Source organism: Neoarius graeffei, chromosome 12 (genome assembly GCF_027579695.1).
Source record: "Neoarius graeffei isolate fNeoGra1 chromosome 12, fNeoGra1.pri, whole genome shotgun sequence".
Classification (NCBI taxonomy): Eukaryota; Metazoa; Chordata; class Actinopteri; order Siluriformes; family Ariidae; genus Neoarius; species Neoarius graeffei.
The window spans coordinates 81636218-81662430 of record NC_083580.1 but is presented as its reverse complement, the minus strand read 5'-3'; the positions used below and the strand labels follow the sequence as shown (position 1 = coordinate 81662430).

The 26213-nt window shown below is 40.0% G+C and overlaps 2 protein-coding genes across 7 annotated transcripts; both read right to left on the bottom strand.

Moving 5' to 3' along the window:
• Nucleotides 1-1493: 1493 nt before the first annotated feature.
• Nucleotides 1494-11165, bottom strand: LOC132895723 (glutaredoxin domain-containing cysteine-rich protein 2). The gene is made up of 3 exons (XM_060936541.1): nt 9421-11165; nt 6980-7192; nt 1494-2158 (listed from the first exon to the last, which is right to left on the bottom strand). The coding sequence occupies exons 1-3, from the start codon at nt 9853-9855 to the stop codon at nt 1988-1990; spliced, it is 819 nt and encodes a 272-aa protein (XP_060792524.1). The 5' UTR covers nt 9856-11165; the 3' UTR covers nt 1494-1987.
• Nucleotides 7404-25407, bottom strand: plac8l1 (PLAC8 like 1). Of its 6 annotated transcripts, none has more exons than XM_060936537.1 (4): nt 24916-25407; nt 23633-23769; nt 20426-20567; nt 7404-7453 (listed from the first exon to the last, which is right to left on the bottom strand). In XM_060936537.1, the coding sequence occupies exons 1-3, from the start codon at nt 25154-25156 to the stop codon at nt 20436-20438; spliced, it is 510 nt and encodes a 169-aa protein (XP_060792520.1). In that variant the 5' UTR covers nt 25157-25407; the 3' UTR covers nt 7404-7453; nt 20426-20435. The 6 variants fall into 6 exon arrangements, 5 of the variants coding, with proteins under 5 accessions (XP_060792520.1, XP_060792522.1, XP_060792519.1 ...); XM_060936536.1 differs by lacking the exon at nt 7404-7453 and adding an exon at nt 14035-14099; XR_009655815.1 differs by lacking the exons at nt 7404-7453; nt 20426-20567 and adding exons at nt 20578-21692; nt 21826-21942.
• Nucleotides 25408-26213: the final 806 nt, after the last annotated feature.

Genomic DNA, 26213 nt, shown 5'->3' with positions numbered 1-26213 from the left:
GCAAAAGTGTTCATCCCCCTTGGTGTTTGTCCTGTTTTGTTGCATTACAAACTGGATTTAAAATGGATTTTGGGGGGTTAGTGCCATTTGATGCCAACCCTCCAAAACACAAACATGCCGACCACTTTAAAGGTGCAAATTGTTGGTTTTTTTATTGTGACACAAACAATAATTAAGATGAAAAAACAGAAATCTGGAGTGTGCATAAGTATTCACCCCCCAAAGTCAATACTTTATAGAGCCACCTTTTGCTATAATTACAGCTGCAAGTCTCTTGGGGTGTGTCTCTATTAGCTTAGCACAACTAGCCACTGGGATTTTTACCCATTCCTCAAGGCAAAACTGCTCCAACTCCTTCAAGTTAGATGGGTTGCGTTGGTGTACAGCAATCTTCAAGTTATGCCACAGATTCTCAATTGGATTGAGGTCTGGGCTTTGATTAGGCCATTCCAAGACATTTAAATGTTTCCCTTTAAACCACTCCAGTGTAGCTTTAGCAGTATGTTTCGGGTCATTGTCCTGCTGGAACGTGAACCTTCGTCCCAGTCTCAAACCTCTGGCTGACTCAAACAGGTTTTCCTCCAGAATTTAGACTTTAGGTGCCATTAGGTGGATCTTAAATCAACTAATTCTGTGACTTATGAAGTGAATTGGTTGGAGCAGCTCTTTTTTAGGGGTTTCATACGAAAGGGGGTCAATGGAGATGAAAGATAATCGGGAGCAGCCAAAAGAAGAAGAAGAAGATACGAAAAGGGGTCAATACATATGCACACTCCAGATTTCTGTTTTTTCATCTTAATTATTGTTTGTGTCACAATTTAAAAAAACTGCCCTTTAAAGTGGTCGGCATGTTGTGTAAATCAAATGGTGCTAACCCTTAAAAAATCCATTTTAATTCCAGCTTGTAATGCAACAAAACAGGACAAACACCAAGGGGAATGAATACTTTTGCAAGGCACTGTATCTGGGAAAAGAATGCTGGAGATGGAGTTGCCAGGAAGAAGGAAAAGAGAACGAGTGAAGATGAGATTTATGGATGTGGTAAAGAAGGACATGAGGATGGTTGGTGCAACAGAAGAAGATGTGGAGGACAGGAGGAGATGGAGGGCATTATCCGCTGTGGAGACCCCTAATGGGAACAACCACAAGAAGAAGCAGAAGAAGAAGAAAAAACTCCTGACTTATCTACTTTTTAGATGAGTTTTTGTTTTTTTGACAGTTAAATGAAGCTTTCCAAATCTTTAACTCTCTCCTGCTTGACAGGATGCTGGAGCTCCTCTTCTTCACGGTGAATCTAATTCCCACTGTACAGCAAAAAGCTGAAGTTTAATGAAAATCCATAGACATAAATGAACACAAATAAACACTGTGAGATGTCAGATCTCAAAATAAAACTCTGTGCGAATTCTCCTAGGGTGAAATTTTTCATTTAATAGACAACATCCCTCCCTGTGGTCATATGAAAAGAACACAACCATAATTGATTCTGTTTTATTTATTGAACAAATATGTGATCATGTCCATATCCCATGAGAAAACAATAATTTGAAAAACTATTTGTCAGGTTCATCTTTTCATCTTTTCATCCTGATACATGAAACGATCACCTCATGGGACAGGAGATGCTACCAGAACAACAAAACAAATATTTTATTTAAAGGTATTCTAAATATTTTAAATACCACTTTAAGACTTCACTGGACATTTTGAAAGCTTATTTTATATAAAAAATGTTGATAAATGTACTGATCCTGCACTAAATAATTCCTTATACACACAGAAACTTATGCTAACAGGAAATAACCATCAGATTCAGATCCGTTTCCCTCCTCAGTGTTTTCTCCATCATGGTACTGGATTCTTACACATTTCTCTCTTACCAACATTATAAATATGATTCCTGGTCAGAAGTGCACATTCAGCTTCCAAACCTGTTTTGTTTATAGCTGTCCAGGGCGTTTGGTAGAACTGCACAGTATCTAAAAGTCTACTGGACACATGACTGACACGGCTCTAAGCCGTGGGGATCGCAGGCGGGGCAGCGTAACTCGCGGATAGACTCGTTGAAGCGATTGGCCAACATGGACAGCTTACTGCCATGGCAGAGGGAACACGGAGCGGTACCAGAACCTCCGCACTGCTCACAGCCGTCGGTCTCCTGCAGGGTGAAGGAAATAAATAGAAACGGCACAGAGAATAGTTACTGTATAGCTACATGATAGAAAGGCTGTGATAGCTATACATTTCCACGCCTCTGTACATATTATATATGCAGTACAGTGGTGCAGTGGTTATCACTGTCAGCTCACAGCAAGAAGGTTCTGGGTTCAAACCTCTAGGTCAGCTGGGGTCTTTCTGTGTGGAGTTTGCATGTTCTCCTCGTTCCTGGGTGGGTTTCCTCCAGGTGCTCTGGTTTCCTCCAACAGTACAAAAACACACAGATTTGGTCAGTTTGCTCCTTTAAATTGTCCGTGAGTGTGAACGGCTGTCCGTCTCTCTGTATTACCCCAGGATTTACCCCACCTCTCACCCGAAATCAGCTAGGATTGGGTCACATATTCTGAACATTATTTTACTAATTAGGTTCCTGAAGGAGAGCTCACTGGAGCAAGAAGAGACACTCACAGAAACGTAAACACTATGTCCATAAAAGTTCAGTTTATAGAGACCAGGTGACTTGAAATGACCTGAAAATTTTAGAAAATTAATTTGAAATCTAATATTTCATGACGGACAGATTTTATCCCATCTTGGCTCATACATCTGCTCGCTCCTCAAACAAATCCAGCTTCAGTTCATGTTTCATAAGTGACCAGTAATTTTCCCTGAGTCCGAGTCAGTGTTGAATTTTCTGTAAACGTGTTTTATTATTCATGGAGCTGTAGTATTTAACTACAGCGTAATGAAACTAAAGGCCCTGGTTGTGCTATTGGTACCAATTATGCTGCTCAAGGGGTAAAACTGAAACATCCTTGTATGGACCCAGTCAGGGTCGCTGACAGCTTTGGCTGGGCCTGGGACAAAATGCTCTGAATGGCCCCCCCGGGCCAACCGACACACCCACCCACCTCTCTTATCCCAGTCTCTACTCACTCCAACCCTTAAATGACAGGTATTCAAAAACCATTCAACCGGTCAACAACCATTTCATTTTAGCATTTCAACATTTTTACAGTTTTAACATTTTAACATTTCCTTAGTCTGCAGCTATTCAGGTGTGAAATGCAATGCGCCGGACTTTTGTTGTGCGCGCATGCGTACTGTCCAGTGTGAAAAGCAGAGAAGAACACAGCGCTCGAGAAACGGCGGGATATGATTGCGGGCTAATGTGAATATTCTTAGCTTCAATCAGATATATGAAACACAATGTTATTAAGCCGTTGTGGTTATGAAATGATTCAGTGCCCTGTGCGTTTGATATGGTGTTCAGTGTGACTTGCTCTCCCCTTGTTTGTAACATGAATTGCGTGCCGTGCGTGCCTTGGTTGGGGTTACTTTACGGGGCGGGAAAAAGTTGGCTGTGTCTTACCTGGCTCAGCTGCCCCACTGCCTTTGCTAGTACCTGCTGCATCATCCCAATCTTTTTTAAAATATTTATGCAGTGAGCCCCTGAGTCTCTTGGTTTCTTCCTTTCTTTTTCTCTTTTCTTTTCTTTTCTGTGCTCCTGACTTGTGCATGTTGGCAAATGGCACGCACGCTGATTGTCGAAGCGCTATGATCGAACGATGTCGTTTTTTTCCCCTTAATCAAAGAGTCCATTTTTGCATTAGGGGTGGTAGGGGGTTACTGACGCCTTTTTCAAAGACAACAAAGGCAAAAGATCTAGAAATAATTTATTGAATGCAAATATAGCACATTTCTCCCCCAAATCAACATATTTTGAAATGAAATAAAATAATTTAATTGCAACTTCATGAGAGCCCAGTTCTGGGCCCCCCCCATTCCTGGGCCCGGGACAACATACCCGTTTGTCCCCCCCTGTCGGCGGGCCTGGACCCAGTACTCAAGCTACTTTTTGATTTTCTAATACCCTAAAGTTAACAAATCACAGGCAGTGAGAGCTTCATGGGACCGAGTGCACATTATCCACCATCTGAATGAAGCAACAACACGGCGCTTCTGCTTCAAGTAAGAAGGTGGTGTAAACTCAATGTTTCTAAAATTCACTTTACTTAGGCGTGTCAATGATTCAAGCACGGTAAACACACTTTCTTTGTCGCAAAACTTGAAAATTTCAGCAGAATCGGAACACCGGTTACAGGGGCAACTGAAATTCTGTATGTGACATGAATGTTTACAGAAAATAGTTGAATGAACTTTGGCCAAATCAGAGAGCATTTTTAAATGACTCCAGTTCTTACCTGTTGGGACGCAGCAGCCTACTAGAAATAACTTAAGGTTGTTTACGGAAAACGTCACAGACAGAACCATGGGTTCATATTGTATCTGGTGAGACTGACATTCAACAGGCATCTTGAATCTTACTCCACATTTAAACTATCAACAGTTAGGAGTCCAACCAACAAGACATTTAGAGGCGATGTCAAACACACAAACGCTATGAACAGTTCCTATCTGGTCCTGTATCTGCATGCAACATGGCTTATGGCCAAATGGGAGGTTTTGGGTGACTGTGGTCACCTGGAAAGAGATCAGAACAAAAATCATGATGCTACCCAAGCTCATCCTATATGAACACTATTCTGACATGTCGTGCTTTTGGTGATAAATATCAAACACGACCTAATAGGAGTTTAGACATGACATTTTTTGGAGTGGGACCAATAGTATGATCAGGGCCTTAAACTTCAAATTTCGTTAGAGGATTAAGGAAAAGATCAGAATAAAAACTTTTTATAAAATAAAAATTTTTGTTTCATTTACAGTAAGAAGGAATCTGGGTGACTCAAGTAATCAGTTTGTTGATGTATAAAATTACATGCACTTTTCAAGAGAATGGACAGGAATGACTGATGGTGACAGAGGGAGGCAAAAATTATAATTTCAGAGTGGACGCCATTATCAAGGTTCAAAATGAGCTATTAGACACCAGATCCATGGTTTCATGATCAGGTACAAAACTTAACACTGAAACATTATAACTACAAGACATTTCATCAGGGCGGCACGGTGGTGTAGCGGTTAGCGCTGTCGCCTCACAGCAAGAAGGTCCTGGGTTCGAGCCCCGTGGCCGGCGAGGGCCTTTCTGTGCGGAGTTTGCATGTTCTCCCCGTGTCCGCGTGGGTTTCCTCCGGGTGCTCCGGTTTCCCCCACAGTCCAAAGACATGCAGGTTAGGTTAACTGGTGACTCTAAATTGAGCGTAGGTGTGAATGTGAGTGTGAATGGTTGTCTGTGTCTATGTGTCAGCCCTGTGATGACCTGGCGACTTGTCCAGGGTGTACCCCGCCTTTCGCCCGTAGTCAGCTGGGATAGGCTCCAGCTTGCCCGCGACCCTGCACAGGATAAGCAGCTACAGATAATGGATGGACATTTCATCAGACCTTTTTAATACTTTACCTAATAATATTAAATAAATATCAAATTTTAATCGAGTTTGCTCTGAAGTGAAAATTTTTCTAAAGGAACATTATACAATTACCATGTCATGATTTCCTTAGCTTCCAGTCTTATGATTTTTCTTTATGGGGATGTGTTGCATCATTACATCATCATGATTTCCTAAGTTAATTTTTAAGTTGTATAATATCTTAGGCTGCCTATGTAAATTATTATTTGCTAAGCTTTATGATTTCGCAAGTTTTTTAAAGTAGCAGTGTTGTACAGTTGCCACATTGCAATTTCATGGGTTTTTTTAATGGTTTCTTAAGTTTTGCAGTTGATGATTCCTTTAGTTTGCAACTACTATCTTTTCTTTTCTACTGTTGATATTATCATTTTTGTGTATGCATCATTTAATTTTCATTTTTTTCTGTTTCCTATTGCTTGTAATTTTGTTGTAGAATGTTTGGACAGTGTTCAATAGAAGAAGGATCACCTCGTGGAATCTGTTGAATAAAGCTATTATTATTATTATTATTATTATTATTATTATTATTATTATTAACTAGAATTTGTGGACAGAAGACTTTTTTGAACGCAAATAAAACAAACAATCTAAAACCGGTGTAATCGATGGTTGTCGTGGCGCATCACTGATGCTTTGGCACCATTTTCCAGCTGGTGCTCCAGGGACTGTTGTAAAGGTTTATAGATTAATGAATTTTTCTCACTACCTGGATCTTTTACACCAAAATGTGGTTAACTTGGCAATAAAAGTTTCTTCCTGCATAACAATCAGAGTCTGTGGCGCCTCAGTGGTTAAGGCTTTGGGGAACACATCTTCTACCTCTGTGTATCAAAAGACAGTGAAATTTTCTGCAAGAGGAATGGACAGAAATCTTTGTACAGGAGTCTCCTCTTGTTGGAGATATTTCAGGGAGAGGCTTCTGATCATTTTCACACCAGTGTTTCGCAGGAAATATTGCAGTAATACTTTGGCGATAAGGTAAAACTACATTTCTCCTGAATGATTTGGCTCAAAATATCACTCATTCATGCAGTATGTGATTCATGTTATATATTTGTTTTCTGTTATTTTCATGAAAGGTGCCTGCAGTGACTGTATAAAAACAAGTCCCAGCTCCCAAGTGGCACAACAGAAAAGCGTTCACTCAATCATGAGTTCAGATCCTGACTTTACCATGGAGAACATGACTGGTCGCAGTGATTGAGTGGGAGGGGCTAACTCTCTATCCCCTGTCAACGTCTCAGTGACATGAATCAATCATGTATGATCTGTGAACTCGTGTATGCAGAAGAGGGCAGACAGCTCTTTCCTCTGAGGGCGTTACTCTGCCCTCTGATGCAGCTGAGCAGATTATTGTAGCTGATAGTTGCCCTGTGAAAGCAGAGAGCTGGCTGGTGGTGGGATTTGAACAAAACTGAATCAAGAAAAAAATGGGGGGGGGAAGAAATCACCTCTTCCTTGGGAGCAGGACATCGTTCCTCCTTACGGACACTTTTTGTTCTGCGTCTCCCTTTGGATCTGCACTCCCGGCCTGGAGAACCCTCTCGTCGTTCTCCTCGACTGTGATGGTAGACTACACCACTCTCAGCTTTTTTACTCGGAGATCGGATGATCTTCAGGTTGCTGGTGTAGATGATGATCTTTTCGAAGTCTAAAACCGGTGCCTGAAGGAATCCAGGAAACACACAGACACAAAGCATATTATTAATAAAAACCAGTATCCCCCCCCAAAAAAAAAAAAAATCAATTGCACATTTACACAAGTGTCTTTGAATACACAACCCCAAATCAGAAAAAGCTGGGACAGTGTGTAAAATGCAAATGGAAAACAGTGATTTCTAAATTTACTTTGACTTGTATTTCTTGCATTTTGTTGGTCATCTTCATTTCATTTGTTAATATCCATCCATTCCTGCATTTCAGACCTGCAACACATTCCAAAAAAAGCTGGAACAGGGCAGTTCAGTGCGAGTAATGAGATAAAACAATTAAATAATGATGTGATTTGAAACAGGTGACTGTAATCATGATTTGGTACAAAATCAGTCTCCAGGAAAGGCCAAGTGTTTGAGGAGTAAAGACGGGCCGAGGATCTCCAGTTTACCAACAAATACATGAGATACTTATTGAAATATTTAAAAACAATGTTCCTCAGAGAAAGAGAGGAAGGGATTTGGATATTTCACCCTCTACGGTGCAGAATATCATTAAACCATTCAAGGAATCTGGAGGAATTTCAGTGTGTAAAGGGCTCAAGCCTAATCTGAACCCCTGTGATCGCCGATCCCTCACTGCATCAAGAACCGTCGTTCATCTACAGCTGATAGAACCACATGGGCTCGGGATTACTTTGGCAAACCTTTATCAAGCTACAATACGGAGTTGCATCCACAAACACCAGTTAAAACTTCACTGTATAAAAAGGAAGCCTTATGTTAACTGTGTCCAGAAGCGCCGTCGACTTCTCTGGGCTCGGAGGCGTCTGGGATGGACCATCACACACTGGGAATGGGTATTGTGGTCAGACGAATCAGTATTCCAGGACTTTTTTGGAAGAAATGGACGCCGTGTGCTCCGGACCAAAGAGGAAAAGGACCATCCAGACTGTTAGCAGGAACAAGTCCAAAAGCCAGGGTGTGTCATGGTATGGCGTTGGGTCAGTGCCCTTGGTAAAGGTAACTTACGCTTCTGTGATGGAGCATTAATGCAGAAAAGTGCACTGAGATTTTGGAGCAACATCTGCTGCCTTCAAGACGACGTCTTTACCAGGGAGATTTCAACAAGACGATGCAAAACCACATTCTGCTCACATTACAAAGGTGTGGCTGTGGAAGAAGAGGGCGTGTCCCCTCTGTCCCCAATAGAGAATGTGTGGAGAATTAAGAAATGAAAAATATGACGGTGACGACCCCGAACTGTTCCACACCTTAAAACCTGTTTACAGGAAGAACGGGACAAAAATAACACCTGAAACACTTCATCACTTGGAGTCTTCAGTCCATAAACAGCTTTTAAGCGTCGGGAGAAGGAACGGGAACGTTATACACATCATTATAAAGTGGGGAATGATTTACTGTAACAACTTTTTTGAAATGTGTTTATTTTGAAAGAAAAGCAATAAAAATTCATGAGGTAAAACATCAAATGATGTGCTGTTGTATTGTTTTGAGTGCAATACAAGTCAAAGATTATTTACAAATCGTTGTTTTCAGTTTTAATTTCAACTCAACATTTTGTTCCAACTTCTGATTTGGGGTTGCATTTGAATCTGTTGCTATAAATACTGAATGCCATGAATAAAGCACAAAGCTTCTTTGAGAGAAACGAGACAAAGGACGTCTGTCACGATGAGTTGGATTTGCTCCGCACCACAGAACTGCTGCGGCACAACTTTATGACTGACACTGTAATAATCACAAGCACAATTACATACAAAAGCCATTATCTCAGCAGTCATCGCAAACTATTCCGAGATATTAATATATTTGACTTGTCTTGAACAATCGGGGATGTCAAAGAGAAGAAAAGCCCAAAAGCTCGTCTTATATCTTTTATATTTATCTGCAGGTTCGTGATCATAAATATGATTTGAGGTTTTGATTGCTACTGTGAACACATTAAGTGGAAAAGAAAAGTAAAACTCACAAACAAAGCTGTTTAAAGGGCTGTAGGCCGTGCTGGAGATGCTGTGTGTACAGAGAGACTGGCTTTAAGGGAAAATATATCAGTATATCCTGAGAAACATCAATTATGTAACTCTACAGGTAGAGGAAGAAAGTGTTAAGGATTATGTTGCTGAGATTATAGTATTACACACACACACACGAATACTCAATCAACTAATAAAATGCCATAACGTCTAAAAAGGACACTCTGTGTCACCAGGACTCACTTTGTCACCTTGTTGCTCACTAGATGTTACAGGCCTGAAGTCACCCACTGCTCGGTACACGTTGATGCGCTGGGCTATAAGACCCGTAGGAGGCTCTACATCCTGATCCTGGACCTCCTCAAAGCTACAAAGTTGCTCCACATCCAGGTGCTGAGGGATCTTTGTGTGGATGAAGCTGTGAGGATACTTCTCCTCAGGACTATCCAGTTCCTGGCCGTCCTCATACACGTGCTTCAGCACACGTCCGCTGTACGATGACGCCAGTTTGAACCTCACCTTCCTCGGCTTACCCTCGTGTCTCGGCCCCGTCTTCTTCGAGCACTCCTCCATGTTTCCAAAGCGGGTATTTTTGATGTTATACACCTTGTTTGACAGTTGAGGACTGCAAACCCCCTGCCATTGGCGTTCCCTCCCTGTATGGTGTAGACGGCTCATTCGCTCTTCACCGGCCTACTGAATTATTGAGCACGTCAGGTCAGGTGCAGAACAACAGAGACAGAAACTGAGACCGTGTCCTTTCATCAAATAATCATGCTCGAAGTATTGCAGCGAGGATGTTTCAGCACTGTGGATTCAAGCACATTTTTCTACAACTTATGTTTTTAGACAGTTGGGAAGTTTAGCACTTTCTAAACTCAATTACTCAGCAATTATAATACAGTATTTTTTCTTTCTTTTTAGCCATTTTATGCTTCATATATCCACACATTTTCATTCTAACAAATAGCACATTAGTCTGTATGTATTCCAACATCAATCTGGTAATTATCTCTGCCACTGACTCTTATTACATTTATGTTGTCTCTCTTGTGTGTGCTCTTTTATTGTGAAATCAGTCATGTGTGAAATTGTTTTTCTTGCTTCCCAGTTAAAGGATCATTTGACGCGTCAAGCCTCCAGATACTTCTGGATAAATGATTATTAAACTCCACACATGCTTATCTTTATCTTAGTATGAGCTCATCTGTGTAAGAGTATAAAGAATAAACGTTATCAGCAGCACTACATGGTATACTGTAGCCTTGTACTCTTTTGTTTGCACAATAATGTCAGGACAAAAATGTTTGAAGAAGACAAAAGAGATATTGTAATGCTAATGGTCAGTAAGTGTTGGTAAATATAGAAATAATTATGTGCTGGAGTTTCATCCATTCATTCGTTATCATTGCGCTTATTTGGCTGACTGTTCAACAATAAAGCTGCACTGCCTTTCAGATTTTTCAAGTGTAGGTCATAAAAAGAATTTTCCCCGACACCCAATTATTTTTGTTTAGTGACCAAAAGCTACTGAATTCGAATCACAGACTTCCAGTTTTATTAGTTTTTTTTTTAAATAGAATAATTAATGAGTTGAGCGCCACATGACCCTAAATTCTCCGCTATTTTTTCCTGCTTCACCATGACCCAATTCAAGATACTACATCATGCATCACGTGGTGGGCTTTCCCAGTTCACGCAAGGCATTGTGGGATACAAATTTGAAACAGGAGAGAAAAATGGAGGACGTGAGTGTGCGAATGAAACGTGAAAGAGCGACTACAGTAACAGAAAGCGAGAAGAAAAAACGTTATGTTATATACGAAGGAAAGGAAACGCAGGACCAGACTAATAAATATTGGCGCTCAGCGAGCACCTCGGTGTGATCAGCTGTTCGTTTATTGACAGAATGATGGAACTGTCAGTGCACGCTCAAAGGGAAACCTGTAGATGGCAGTAATGCAACACTGTGGATGCCAGCTGCTGTAAAACCCAAAAGAAGAAGAAGAAGGTAAACCTGCGCATGCGCACACAGACTTCCTCTGTCTGCTTGACTGCGCCAAGCGAGCGATTTCATGCACATTATTTGCTTTAATCCCCTCAAATTAAATAACTTCCCAGCCACAGAATGGCCTGATATTTTGTGAGATATTACAGAAATAAACAGATATCACAATCACCACATTTCAGACGGAACTAAATTTCACCAATTTTATGAAATAGAAAGGCCAACTAGCTTTAATAGAATGTATTTTCTATTTCAGGTCTTAAAGCTCTAAAAATAACTCAATCTGACTGCATTCTCTGTAACAAAGAGTACTAATAGTACTTAATACTAATTCCCTCTCAAGATTATTATTATTATTAATTCTAATAGGCCTCTTATTTTTATTCCTGTGGAACATCGCTGACTAAAGATAGCAGCCACCAAAAAGGATAATGGAATAGTTCGAGTGGGCGTGTCCAACATAAATCAGTTTAGCACACAGTTGAACACAAACAACTTCTATTAAAGTGTTCATTTCTCTATATTTATTTCAGAGTAACTCTATATCGCTTGCAAAATAATTTACAAAGTAAAACAGATCGTGTTTGTATAAAGCATTCACCCCCTAATTTAGATATTTTGGAAAGAGCCATGGTTAAAGCGTAACTTAACCAAACTTTCTTCTCATCTCATTATCTGTAGCCGCTTTATCCTGTTCTACAGGGTCGCAGGCGAGCTGGAGCCTATCCCAGCTGACTACGGGCGAAAGGCGGGGTTCACCCTGGACAAGCCGCCAGGTCATCACAGGGCTGACACATAGACACAGACAACCATTCACACTCACATTCACACCTACGCTCAATTTAGAGTCACCAGTTAACCTAACCTGCATGTCTTTGGACTGTGGGGGAAACCGGAGCACCCGGAGGAAACCCACGCGGACACGGGGAGAACATGCAAACTCCGCACAGAAAGGCCCTCGCCGGCCACGGGGCTCGAACCCAGGACCTTCTTGCTGTGAGGCGACAGCGCTAACCACTACACCACCGTGCCGCCCCCAAACTTTCTTAGCTTGCTAATAAAGAATTGCCTCAACCCATGAACTGAGCCATGGTCTGAAGGTTAGAGAAGTAGCTTTGGGCCCAAGGAGTCCCCAGTTTGATTCCCGGGAGTAAATGAACAGCACTCTCTCCTCCCTTTGGATCATGGCTGAAGTGCCCTTGAGCAAGACACCGAACCTCCTGGGTGCTGTAGCATAGCTGCCCACTGCTCTGGGTGTGTGTGTGCATGCAGAGGAGGAATTTCACTGTGCATGTGACAAAAATAAACTGCTGCCTTCTTCTTTATTGCTCTATTTTGCTCCTTAGTGGAATAACAGACTAGCTTTTTTATATTACAGTTAAATTCTAGTCTACGAGACCATTTTAATTTAAAATGCTGATTATAAATTCATTTGGTGGCCAGATGAGAACCTATATCTGGTCAGTCCTGGCCCATGAGCCGTATGTGTGACGTCCCCTTTAAAAGGTGAACAAAGATTACACACAATCAGATCAGATTGGTCATACTGTAATGAAAGGATGAGAAGGTCTCAGCTGAACAGAAGTGCGTCAGATTGTGGATACAGCACAAAATTTACACACACACACACAATATTATATATCTCTAACACTTCCAGAGTTCACTTGAGTTTAGTTGAACTCTGGGGGACTCGAATAAACAGGAAGTAATTCAACACTGACAGTGTTCTGTATCTACACTGGCAGATCTGCTGACAGATAAATGATAAGTTGTCATTTTTGGCACTAACGTGGGTATCCAGAGCGTGTGCCCTGGTGCTAACTTGCAGAGTGACAGCGTGGATCAACTCACAGTATTTGACACTAAAACTCAGTTTATTTTCTGTTCTTTCTACTTTGTTCATATGATGCAGTAACCTACAATGACAGATTGCTGCAGAACGTTTCAACCCAGTGGCATCTGGAGAGAACTGGAGCGATGAACTGGACAGAAAATTGGGTTGGGAGTCAGCTCCAAAAATCAGATTACACTGAATGGATCTTGGCTCAATTTATTCTGTTAGTGAGGGGTTTTGAGCTTCTAAATCTTGACTGGGGTTAGAGAAACATTTTCCCTTTATTCGTGGTTGTAGGAATACAGTGATCATTATTTAGTGACAACAACAATCTTTATTACCCCTTATTAGCACCATTTACATTTTTGAATAGATATTTTTTCATAACAAGTTTCAATAAAATAGACTGAGGGCACTGGCAACCTGAAATAACCCTTGATAGCTAAAATGCCAGACAGCCAGCTTTAAGGAAAGTGTTTGCTATCTAAGGTCAGACATTTACACACTTTCTACATAAAACACATAAACGACAACTAACATACCAGAATCTATACCCTATACCAGTGCGATAGGTCTAGGAAATGATTTCTTTATCATTTATGAAAATATCCTGTGCTTTATAGAATATGGATCAGTTTGAATACATACAAGTCCAAGAGTTAAAATGATAAAGACCTAAGCAACATGACACTTATTACATCCAACCTGAAAGTGAAAAATTATTCAAAATCAATTGAGGGATTTTATATTATTCCAGTTATTACTGACAGGAGATCATCAAGTAATCAGGAGCTAATCCAGAAGATCAGTCTGAGACGATAATTCCCGTCCTCCTTTTTAAGTTCAAGTCTGCTAAGATAAATTAAATCCCATAAAGTGTAAATTCTTTGTTTCAGAACATGTTGGAACGAGCGTCCTCACTTTGCACTCCTTGTTCCGTCTTGTCGTTGATGTATTTCCATTTCTTCCCAGACACATCAGGACCTTCAGGGTTTAACGCTGCTGAGGCAAAGCACTTGGAGTCATTAATTATGATTGCATATCACTGTTGCTCAGGGAGAGGACAGAAATAGCAGCAATCTGCATGGATAGAACAATGATAACAGCACATGAATCCAGAAGGATATCCCCATGGCTCTGAAAGAAAAGTCTAGGGTCTGTATTCTGTAGAATTCACACCTGATTGTAATGTGAGATGCTTAAAAAAAAAAAAAAGATGCTGAAATCTCAAAACCTTCACTGTTATCTGCTTTTTCCAGACGTGAGGAAGAATGCTATATGCTTTATAGTGTTTTAATGCCTTTTACATCTGAATCCCATCTCACCCAGAGTTTGCTTTCTGCCCCTGATAACACCTCAGTGTGAAGGGATTTTAATAACGTTATAGGTGTTTTAATATTAAAGCTTCACACTGTGATCCGTGTTGGGATTAATCAGCGTTACTGAGAGCTCCAGCAGAGCCGGGGCTCAGAGAGCTGAGGAGATGAACAGAGAGGAAACAGCTCGTTTTTACACATCATGCTGTGAATAATTCAGAAATCCTCGTGAACATGGTGGAAGATTGAGCCGAGTATGTCACACGCTTATGGTTCGCTTTCAGTAGAAGGTGCCAAAACTTTCTTAAACTGTTCTAGATTAGTGCAGAACATTACCTGTGTGAGGATATTTCACACCACAAAACATATAATGAGGTTTAAGAGTAGCTCCAGCCCTTTTCATTCTGGAATTAAACTCAAACTTTAACACGGCAGTGAGCTTTTGAAGCTTTTTGTACCGTTTCAGATATTTTTACGAATCATTGTGATGAAAATCATTGCAGGTGACACGTCTTAATAAACCCATGAGTAATCTGTAACTTTAACTGTAACTCCTTTACTTAAGTTCAAGTAAAAGTCCTGCAGTCAAAACCTCAGGCTGTTTCAGTAAAAGTTAAAATATCAGCAAAATGTACTTCAGGTATCAAAAGTAAAAGAACTCATTCTGCAGAAAAATGGCCCCCATCAGTGTTTTACTGTTATACGCGTTTTTGGATGAATATTACTGCTGCATTTAACAGTTATTCCCCGAAATCGAGTCGTACATGAGCCGATGGGCGACGAGGCGCGTAGCACCGAGTTCTCTATAATCCATGTACGACGAGATTGAGTGGAATAACTGTTTTATTCTCTCCACATTCACTGGATTTTGAGAAACAGAGAATTTTTATTTTTTGCAAATTCAATAAATAAAAACTTTATACAAAACGTCCGACAAAATCATTTCCGCTTAGAATGTAAACAAACGGGCAAAATGACAGGAACGATTTGTGAAAAATGCGATAATTCTTGAAAAATAAAAACGATACATTCTTACTATCAAATACTTTCATTCCATATTTTCTTGTTTTTTTTGTATTTTTGGGGCGTTTTGTTTTCGAGTAAAGTTTTTATTTCATCCTCGGTTGGTTCAGCAACACGCTCTGCCATTTTGTTTTTCTCTACTCACAGTATATGAGCTGATATCCTAGTAGTAGAGTAGCCAATCAGAGCACGCGATTGCTCATATCCAGTGAATGTGGATAGATTATGTTGCATTTTAATGCTGTAGTTGTTTAAGGTTGAGCTAATTTAATTACTTTATATACTGCTGTGTAGTTTAATCTACAGCAAAGCATCATATTCTAGAAGATCATCATATGTATGTCATGTCGTTGTCCTGCGTCTCTAAAAAGTCCACAGAAACTCGGCCCTGTTTTCATTTTAGTGACGAAGTTCCAGTGAATCCAGATGATTTTTTAAAGAGTTTATTGAGCTTAAGAAGTTGGACAATTTCCTCAAACCATAAAAGGAACATTTAATTCTTCAATCATTCAAATTAAAAATAAGTAAACTATAATCTTATAAGTAACTAATAACTAAAGCTGACAGACAAATGCAGTAGAGGAAAAAGTAAAATATGTGCCTCTGAGATATTACAGTACAGGCATTTAGCAAACGCGCTTATCCAGAATGATGTACAATGATATCTCTCTCACACACACGGCCTGGGGAGCAGTTGGGGGTTAGGCGCCTTGCTCAAGGGCACTTTTGGATTGTCCTGCCAGTCCCGAGAATCAAACCAGTGACCCTTCGGGCCTCAGGCTGCTTCTGTAACCTTTAGGTCATGGCTTCCCCCTCACTGCGCCGATACAGCAGAGTAGAAGTCATATAAAATAGAAATACTCAAAGTACCTTGAATTTATATATATATACACACACACACACACACACACACTCACTGGCCACTTTAATAGGAACTTGTTGTTGATTCTAAGATCCCTGTTCTTGGCTGCAGGAGTGGAACCCAATGTGTTCTTCTGCTGTTTCATGCTGAGATGCTTTTCTGCTCACCACGGTTGTAAAGAGTGATTATATGAGTTATTATATCCTTCCTGGGGGGAAAAAAAGCTTGAACCAATCTGTCCATTCCCCTCTGACCCTCTCTTATCAACAAGGCGTTTGTTTCCACCCACAGAACTGTCGCTCACTCACTCGATGACGTTTTTTGTTTTCTGCACCATTCTGTGTAAACTCTAGAGACTGTTGTGTGTGAAAACCCCAGGAGATCAGCAGCTTCTGAAATACTCAAACCAGTCCATCTGGATCAAACCAACACCCAGACCACAGTGAGAGAAAGAAAGAAAGTCACACTGTGAGATCACAATTTTTCCCGTTTTGATGTTTGAACATTGTGAACATTAACTGAAGCTCCTGATTTGTATCTGTGGGATTTGATGCATCGTGCTGCTGTGGACGGATCGGCTGATTACAGAACTGCAGAAAACAGCAGGTGGATGTAGGGGTGTTCCTAATAAAATGGCTGGTGAGTGTAGGTACAGCACTTGAGTAAATGTACTTGGTTACATTCCACTACTGATTACAGCAGTAACCATAACCACCTGACTGATGAACGTGCACAAGATGCAGCATTTGTTGATTATTTGAGCCTTTTTTCTGAGGAATAATACCATGAATTTCTGTGTGTGTTGCAACATATTGCTTTAACTGTGTGAGCAGGTTCCTTACAGAGCTTCAGTTTGGTGCTGAATCTATTCATTCATAACCTGGACTATAAATAGAACTGAAGGTGTAAGGAGTTACACAACATACAACAGTCACGCTGAAGGAAAAGCAACATTTGCCCTCCTCAGTTTCTCTAAAACAGCAGCCATGAAGTGATTTCCTTAGCAACGCTTTAAAATGATAATTTTTATATATATAGCTCGGTCCTGGATGTGTTCATGATTACAGATCTTTAAGATGAAAAAGTTATGGCTCACTGTTCACCTTTTCAAATGCAGAAAAATCACAACAGGTTAAAAATAATAACTTTGACAGATTTAGACCCACACATTACTCATTAGTGCTGTCTTACTGAAGAGAGGACCTGATCTCGTTTAAAAATGCAGTGTACTGTCCAACTGATCACACTGAAGTGATGAGGTTGGATTTTATGTGAAAAGGTGAGAATTCGAACTTCTGGAATAAACGGACCCCTGACACACTGCTTCCTGTACACACCTCAGGAGAAGAGAACAAAGCTCTGAGAGAGAGAGAGAGAGAGAGAGAGAGAATCTTCCTCAAAGTGAGTGATGAGCTCTGACACATGTAAGTGCAGAGTTAGGAACACAAACACTAAGTAATTGATTCCCTCATGTCTCTCTCTCCGAGTTTCTCTTCACAGAGCTCATACCTGCTGACTTTCAGGAATTTTCTGTCTTTCTCTCTGGCCTTCTGGTTTTTTGTTTCTCCACAGACTCTCAGATCCTCACTCGGATTCCTGCTGCGCTTGTTTTATCTCAAGCTCATGTTCCTCTGTAAACTCTAAATGAGCACTGTGAGAATCCTGATCGCTGCATTACATCAACTGAATGAATACCAGCGCAATCTGCATCTCTGTCGACCAAAAAAACACTCAAATAAATCCTAAAGTCATTATTTCTGTGACAGGAATTAGAGCAGAGATATTTTAATGTTTCCTCCCATGAGACAAACTTATTTGTATTTACTAATTATTATTATTATGTCAGTGCAGTTATATGATGCAAAACTGAGAAACTTGTTCAATCTCACTGTGACTGGTTAGTTTCTGCTACGTTCCTACAAACTCAGATAGCTGGAGTTTTTCAGTTTGTTGTTATCTAATGATATTGTAGTTCTGGATAAACTAACATCAGATGTAGCCTGGTGGTGCGTTTGTGTAGCTTGCGAGATGATAAATAAATGCTGATACTGTGTGTGTGTGTTAGGGCTGTGTACCGGTACTGTACCGTGAAAATCGATTCGGTACAGGTCCAAAATACCAGATCATGAAGTACCGGTACTGTACCGATATAAATTTACACCAAGTATATGCTTATTTTGTGACTGAAGATGCATAAATCCTACCATAATGATGAAAATTTAGCACTGGAAAAGACGTAAAATGCCGCGCTGAAACTTGAAATCAGAGCCATCTTTGATTTGAGATCCTCTCGCCACAGTCGCACGAGACATTGTGAGAGCTTGGCTGATTGGTCAAAAAGACTCAAAAGCAGGTTAGCCATTTTCCCTTTGCTGGCATTGGCGGCCTTTGTTGCTTTGTGTAATTTTGCCGCCCAAGTTAAAGGCCGCGGAGCGAATTTGTTTTTCCATGCCACGTGGGAAGACCAGTAAGGTCTGGGATCACATAAAGCTTTCAGGGGGCCAGAACGCAAGTTGTCTTGCTGTGAGACAACTTATGACTTTTTGTCCCAAGTTAACTAAGTGGGAGTCTGAGAGGGTGACTGAGAAGTGAGGTAGGAAACCTAGTTATGTTCGGTTTTCTTTGAATAAAGATACTGACAAGCTGTCAACAGTTTATTAATGTTTCTGTCATTATTGAAGTTGTTCAGAAGAACACATGTTAATTTGTCAAATTGTTCAGGTACCGGTACCTGATGTTACGTTTAGGTACGCAGCCCGTGTGTGTGTGTGTGTGTGTGTGTGTGTGTGTGTTTTATGTCCAATAGGGATCACACTCAGACCATCCACTGGATATTTCTAACCTTTATCTCATGTGCTGGATATTTGATTTATTATAAAATAAATCCATTTCTACAGATGTGAATTAGTATTTTGCCCCACCCCTAGATCACTCCCCCAATAAAAATTCACTGGGTCTAATCTGGCCTGGTTAACACCTGGGTACAAAACATATCATGGAAAATAAATAAATTAATAAATTAATTAATTAATTAATAACCCATCCTCTACAAGAATTTGCGGGGGCGGATCATGATTGCATCACATGACAGCATGCATCTTCTTGAGTTTGTGTTTTATCAGAACTGTTTTGAAAAAAAGAAACCAAAAGAAAATTCAGCTGGGAGATGCAAACTGCTTCCGAGAAAAAAGTGGCGTGACTGTTGAATGCTTCCTCTGATTTCTGTCTGATGACAGACAGACAGACAGACAGACAGACAGAGACACAGACAGGGTCCAAAAGTCTGAGGCCATCAGAAAACCTGGAAATTGATTTAAAACTGGAAACTTTTAGAGTTCTAGAAAATTGTAAACAAATAATGCAAATGATTAATATCTTGAATATTCAGTATTGAAGATTTCACAATATCTCAAAGGTCACGATTTAAATTTCAGTAAATGTGCGATAGCGGTCATGTTCACACCTTCATATTAAATTCCTCAAGTCTTTTTTCTTTCATTAAAGCAATACGATAGATTTCATCCAACACAGATCATCAGGATTTTACACAAAATTATTACACAGCTTTGTTGAATACTCGATTCTGATTGGTCAATACAGTTGTTATGGACACCGTTCTGATCACAAACTCTGAACAACGCGTCCAATCAAATCAGTACACTGTGCTGCTTTAACAATATATTAATATATTTTAAATGTGAATTAAAAAAAACACGAAGTAGCTAATATTAAAGCTACAGAGTTTGTTACTATGGACTGTAGAATCTGCTTTTTAGCAGAAGCAATAAAATCAATATTTTATATATATAAAAACATGTACACTAAAGATAAAACAGGTACTAATGAAATACTTCCACGGCTCACTGGAGTCTTTCATTACCGTAAAGATCTCTCAAAACCAAAAAGGTAATATTTTACAATTCCTGAAATGGTGGCTTTGCCAATTTTATACATTTAAAATTGAATTGTTGGTGTAAGACAAGAGTTTAAGTTCATATATTAAGCTGTTTATTATTATTATTCCTGCAAGACCCAAATCTACATCCAGATTTCAGATAAAGCTGCTTTGGGACAATGTCTAGAGTTAAAAGAGAGTTAAGAAGTAAAATTAAATTGAATGCAATTAATGTTAATTATCTAAAAACTGGTAATTGAGTGTGTCAGGATTAACTAACACACACACACACACACACACACTCACTCACTCTCTCTCTCTCAGGAGCTCTCCAGTGTAGTGGTAACGGTGTACATCTGTCTCTTTAGCCTCCTCTTCATTTCCCGCATCATCTGACACACAGCGAGAGGATAGCAGCAGTAAACAGTCACCCAGTCCTCACACACACTGCCCTGCGCGCGCGCACACACACACACACACACACACAAAACAGGACTATTATGTCTTCTTGTAAAAATAACACCGAGAAATAGTTATTTATTATACAGCAAGTTTCATTTGTCTGCGAGTTTGGGTTTGTAGCTAACAAACAACCTGAAGTTGAGATGCTGTCACACTTGACTTCTGCTCCAGGCTATAATCTAGTAAATGTTTAGAGTAATCCTATAATCAGGAGTCAAGAATCGACAAACCTAAAGGTCACCCAGTGCAAAGTTCAATGGCTTGTTTTTAGACAGAGTATCTTTAACTGTGTTTCATACAGCTGCTGTGTTTCCTGATATGAGGTTTCTTCCAGATCTTGGAGGCCTCTGAGGATTTTTAAATAAACTAGCCAACTTGCATAAAAAACATAACCCTATGTTCAGAAAGTGAGCAGTGTGGGGCAGTGTGAGTTGCACCCCAATGGGTCTCTATTTATTAGTGCTTGTTGCAGTTCCTATGTTTGACCACTAGGAGCAATAACTCTGGAGCTACATGGGGCAGTGAGCACACTAACACGACCATGCAACATCTGGAAAGATGTAAAAAAATAAACGGAACATCAGCTTACACCTGTCAAATAGTGACTTTCATAAAAATCCCTGGTTACTCACAAGAGATGATTAGCATTTAAATTATTTTAACATATGGAGTTAAATGAGGACCTGATTATATACTGTATACAGTTAGGACCATATACCGTATATATTTGGACACTGACACAAATTTTTTTTTTTTTTTTACCTGTTTACTGAAACATTCAAGTTATAGTTATATAATGGACATGGACAAAGTCCAGACTTTCGGCTTTCATTTGAGGGAATCCACATTAAAATTGGATGAAGGGTTTAGGAGTTTCAGCTCCTTAACATGTGCCACCCTGTTTTTAAAAAGGGACCAAAAGTAATTGGACAATTGACTCAAAGGCTATTTCATGGACAGGTGTGGGCAATTCCTTCGTGATGTCATTCTCAATTAAGCAGATAAAAGGCCTGGAGTTGATTTGAGGTGTGGTGCTTGCATTTGGAAGATTTTGCTGTGAAGAAAACATGCGGTCAAAGGAGTTCTCCATGCAGGTGAAACAAGCCATCCTTAAGCTGCGAAAACAGAAAAAACCCATCTGAGAAATTGCTACAATATTAGGAGTTGCAAAATCTACAGTTTGGTACATCCTGAGAAAGAAAGAAAGCACTGGTGAACTCATCAATGCAAAAAGACCTGGACACTCACAGAAGACAACAGTGGTGGATGATCGCAGAATAATTTCTATGGTGAAGAGAAACCCCTTCACAACAGCCAACCAAGTGAACAACACTCTCCAGGAGGTAGGCGTATCAATATCCAAATCTACCATAAAGAGAAGACTGCATGAAAGTAAATACAGAGGGTTCACTGCACGGTGCAAGCCACTCATAAGCCTCAAGAATAAAAAGGCTAGATTGGACTTTGCTAAAAAAACATCTAAAAAAGCCAGCACAGTTCTGGAAGAACATCCATTGGACAGATGAAACCAAGATCAACCTCTACCAGAATGATGGAAAGAAAAAAGTATGGTGAAGGCGTGGTACAGCTCATGATCCAAAGCATACCACATCATCTGTAAAACACGGCGGAGGCAGTGTGATGGCTTGGGCATGCATGTCTGCCAGTGGCACTGGGTCACTAGTGTTTATTGATGATGTGACACAGGACAGAAGCAGCCGGATGAATTCTGAGGTATTCAGAGACATACTGTGTGCTCAAATCCAGCCAAATCCAGCCAAACTGATCGGTCGGCGTTTCATAATACAGATGGACAATGACCCAAAACATAAAGCCAAAGCAACCCAGGAGTTTATTAAAGCAAAGAAGTGGAATATTCTTGAATGGCCAAGTCAGTCACCTGATCTCAACCCAATTGAGCAGCATTTCACTTGTTAAAGACTAAACTTCAGACAGAAAGGCCCACAAACAAACAGCAACTGAAAACCGCTGCAGTAAAGGCCTGGCAGAGCATTAAAAAGGAGGAAACACAGCGTCTGGTGATGTCCATGAGTTCAAGACTTCAGGCAGTCATTGCCAACAAAGGGTTTTCAACCAAGTATTAGAAATGAACATTTTATTTACAATTATTTAATTTGTCCAATTACTTTTGAGCCCCTGAAATGAAGGGATTGTGTTTAAAAAATGTTTTAGTTCCTCACATTTTTATGCAATCATTTTGTTCAACCCACTGAATTAAAGCTGAAAGTCTGAACTTCAACTGCATCTGAATTGTTTTGTTCAAAATTCATTGTGGTAATGTACAGAACCAAAATTAGAAAAATGTTGCCTCTGTCCAAATATTTATGGACCTAACTGTAGAATTATAATACTAAGATGATGATTAGGAGAACAGCAGACTATAAAAAGCCCTTCTAGCACTTTCCAGAAACACTTCAAACATTTCATTAAAGCCTGATCAGGACAATTTCACTGTTTAGGGAAAATGCTACGTATTCAGAATTATTTTAATGGGTCAGTTGATTACATATAATCAAGAGAACAGCAGGAGCTCAGAAATGTTTAAATGGGACTAAAAAAGAAAATATAACCAGAAGAGAAACACGCTGTGGATATTTATTTCAGATTCACAAATGTATGGATGTTGTTTTATGACCATTTCTTTAAGTGTAATTATGGAAAGATTATGAATATATTTGTAGATAAATTTACAGTAGCTCACACAAGGCCTTTAAAGAAAGAAATCATCTTTACTGATGTTCAGAATATTTTTCAGGACTCTAAAACTGTACTGAGACTCCGAGTAAAAGGTTTAATGAGCCGAGTGTCGCTCAGAAATCTCCTCAGTAACTTTCCTCGTGAGTGAGATTGAGATTGGAGAGAGTTTATGGTTCTGTTGCATCACTGCTTGTGTTTTGGTGTTTAACCCTTGTGTGATGTTTTAATGCTCCAAGTTTTCCTCTTTCTTGTGCATTCTGTCTGAATCACGGTATTATAATTCAGCACAGTGGAAACAGACAGTACAGTATATTTGTTCAGCATTAAAAACACTCACCCTGATTTTGAAACGCTCTCGAATGGCGACCCGCATCGCGAAAGTGGAGGCAGGTAGCAGAGGCAAACACAAACACTCTCCATACTGATGAGCCAAACTCACCTCCAGACAACACGGCATACACACACCGACTAAACCTACACACACGAGAGAAAACACCATCATAATATTTTGCAACAAATAAACAGCATTTTTAAATACCTACTTCAATAAACAAACATTTCCATTTATTCACCAGTTTCCTTTATTATTGCTCAATTAATTTTATTTCTCTTAATTTATGGGTGTACGTTTTATACTCTTCAATTAATACCAATAAAATAAAGCAATTGGTTTTGACTAAAAGTTCTGGATGGTTCTCTCAGCATGAGGATGGGTTTCTGATCGAGACTCTAAAGCTCCAAGTCTCTCTGGATCAGGACGTCGGCTAAAATCTGTAAACGTAATTAAAAAAAAAAAACACGGTTTAAACTTCACAGTATAATCCAGATATAAAAGTGCACTAATCCATGCAGATTACATGACCTGAAGTCGATGAATTTGAGGTTTATATCAGTTAGACGACTTCTGTGTAAATTTACACGCACTTGGAAACACAAGTAGGTTACGAATGCCTTTTCTGAATTTACAGATTTAACAGATTTCTTGTGTAAACATCGATTTATGTGAAGGATTTACGCATAAATTAGTTCATATTCAGCTCAATAAATGGAGCCCAATAACAAAAGGAGCCCAATAACAAAAGGCAGAGCCACCTGAGGATTATTAAAGAAAGAACGTGCTTAAAATGATGGATGAAAAGTAAAATGGACAGAAGGTAATAATAATTGTAGACCAGTAGGTGAAATTCAGGTGAGCTCCTCCTCTTCTTCTTCAAATTCAACAATTTTCTGGTGCAGTTTTACGTGTTTACTGCCACCTAGTGTTTGGTTTCCCAAGTGAAGAAATTTTTTAAAACTAAAATGTATTTAAAGGCTGCTGTAATGATAAACAATACTTTACACTTTAACACACTGAATATTCTCAGGGTTTCCCTTTTTAAATCCATTTATTCCTGAGCTCTTACAGGCCCTGGTCTTCGAGTTACTGAATAGAAAACGTCAGATTACAATAATGTAAATTATAATAAATCACAGTTGTCTCTTTCACAAGTATCACAACCTGTAAACAGTGTCACGCTTTTAAACGCTGCTTCTTCTCTGGTTGTTCCTAAACGTGCCTCTACATCAGGAACATTAATGCTGTAACAGTTTCCTCACAACAAGCTGCTCATTTCCTCTTACAGGTGCCGACGTCGTCACACACATCAAACAGCCCCGTACTCCAGTCTCCCCCCGTCTGCGTGATGGTGGTCACCGTTGTGGTCGTTACCCCGAGACCGGGTTGAGTCAGTACTGGAAGTTCTGCCCCGTCACTCCAAGATGTCCATCGCTCAGCTTGTGTGCCATGAAGTTCCTCACTTCGTTGACCAAAACCATCAGACAGAATTTGGCCCTCAGACTTCAGCAGATGCAGCTGCTGCATGATTCAAATAAACACACGGAACTCGAGAAAATTGGAAGAAAACTATCTTCTCTTTTGACACAAGAAATGGTTCCTGATCTAAACAAACACAGTGATGGTGTTGAGCAGATCCTGAGTCGAGAGCAGGGCACGTTCTTCACTTCAGTGACATGAGAGTATTATACAGATAGCAGCCTGACTGGGAGGCACAAACAACAAGCTGCACTGGACAGATAAGAAATCCTCAGAGTAGCACGTACGTATACACACACACACACACACACACACGGTAAGGGAACAATTGAATGCACCACTCATTCAGCTCACAATTGCTAAACAAAGTAAGATACACAAATGAACAAAAAGCCCAAACACACACACACACACACACCAGGGGCATACAATAAACACTATTACATGCCTTTGTTGAATACTCGATTCTGATTGGTCAATTACAGTATTCTACAGACTGTTGCTATGGAAACGGCTCTGCTCATAGACTCTTCCAACATGTCCAAGCAAATCAGTCCACAGGAAGAAGTCCAGTAAATGAGGTTGTTTTAAAGGGACCTGTACAGCATTTAAACATGATCAATATTGATAGTACAAGCCCTAATTATAACACCACACACAAATGCAGCCGCCTGATTAGCGATCATAAGTAGCTTTAAATGCTTAAAAGTTCAAAAGCAGGTCAAGTTTTATTGCACGGGGCAACCAATATGGTGTCCAGGACGTGACGTCACGTTGTTGATAGCCAGGTAGCGGAAGTTAAGTGTAGCTGATGTAAAGACACTTGTTAGCCTGGATTTATTCAGATGGAGGAAAGGGGGAAAAAAAAAAAAATGTTATCTTCAAGTCAGTATGGACAGTGTTAATCAAATTAACGTCAGCTCATTCACGACATCCTGTGGCCTAAATAATCATCAAATTAACCACACCTTACTCCACCAGAAAACACCATGGAAGATTTTTTCCCCTAATATTAATGTTCAGGGGCGGCACGGTGGTGTAGTGGTTAGCACTGTTGCCTCACAGCAAGAAGGTCCGGGTTCGAGCCCCGCGGCCGGCGAGGGCC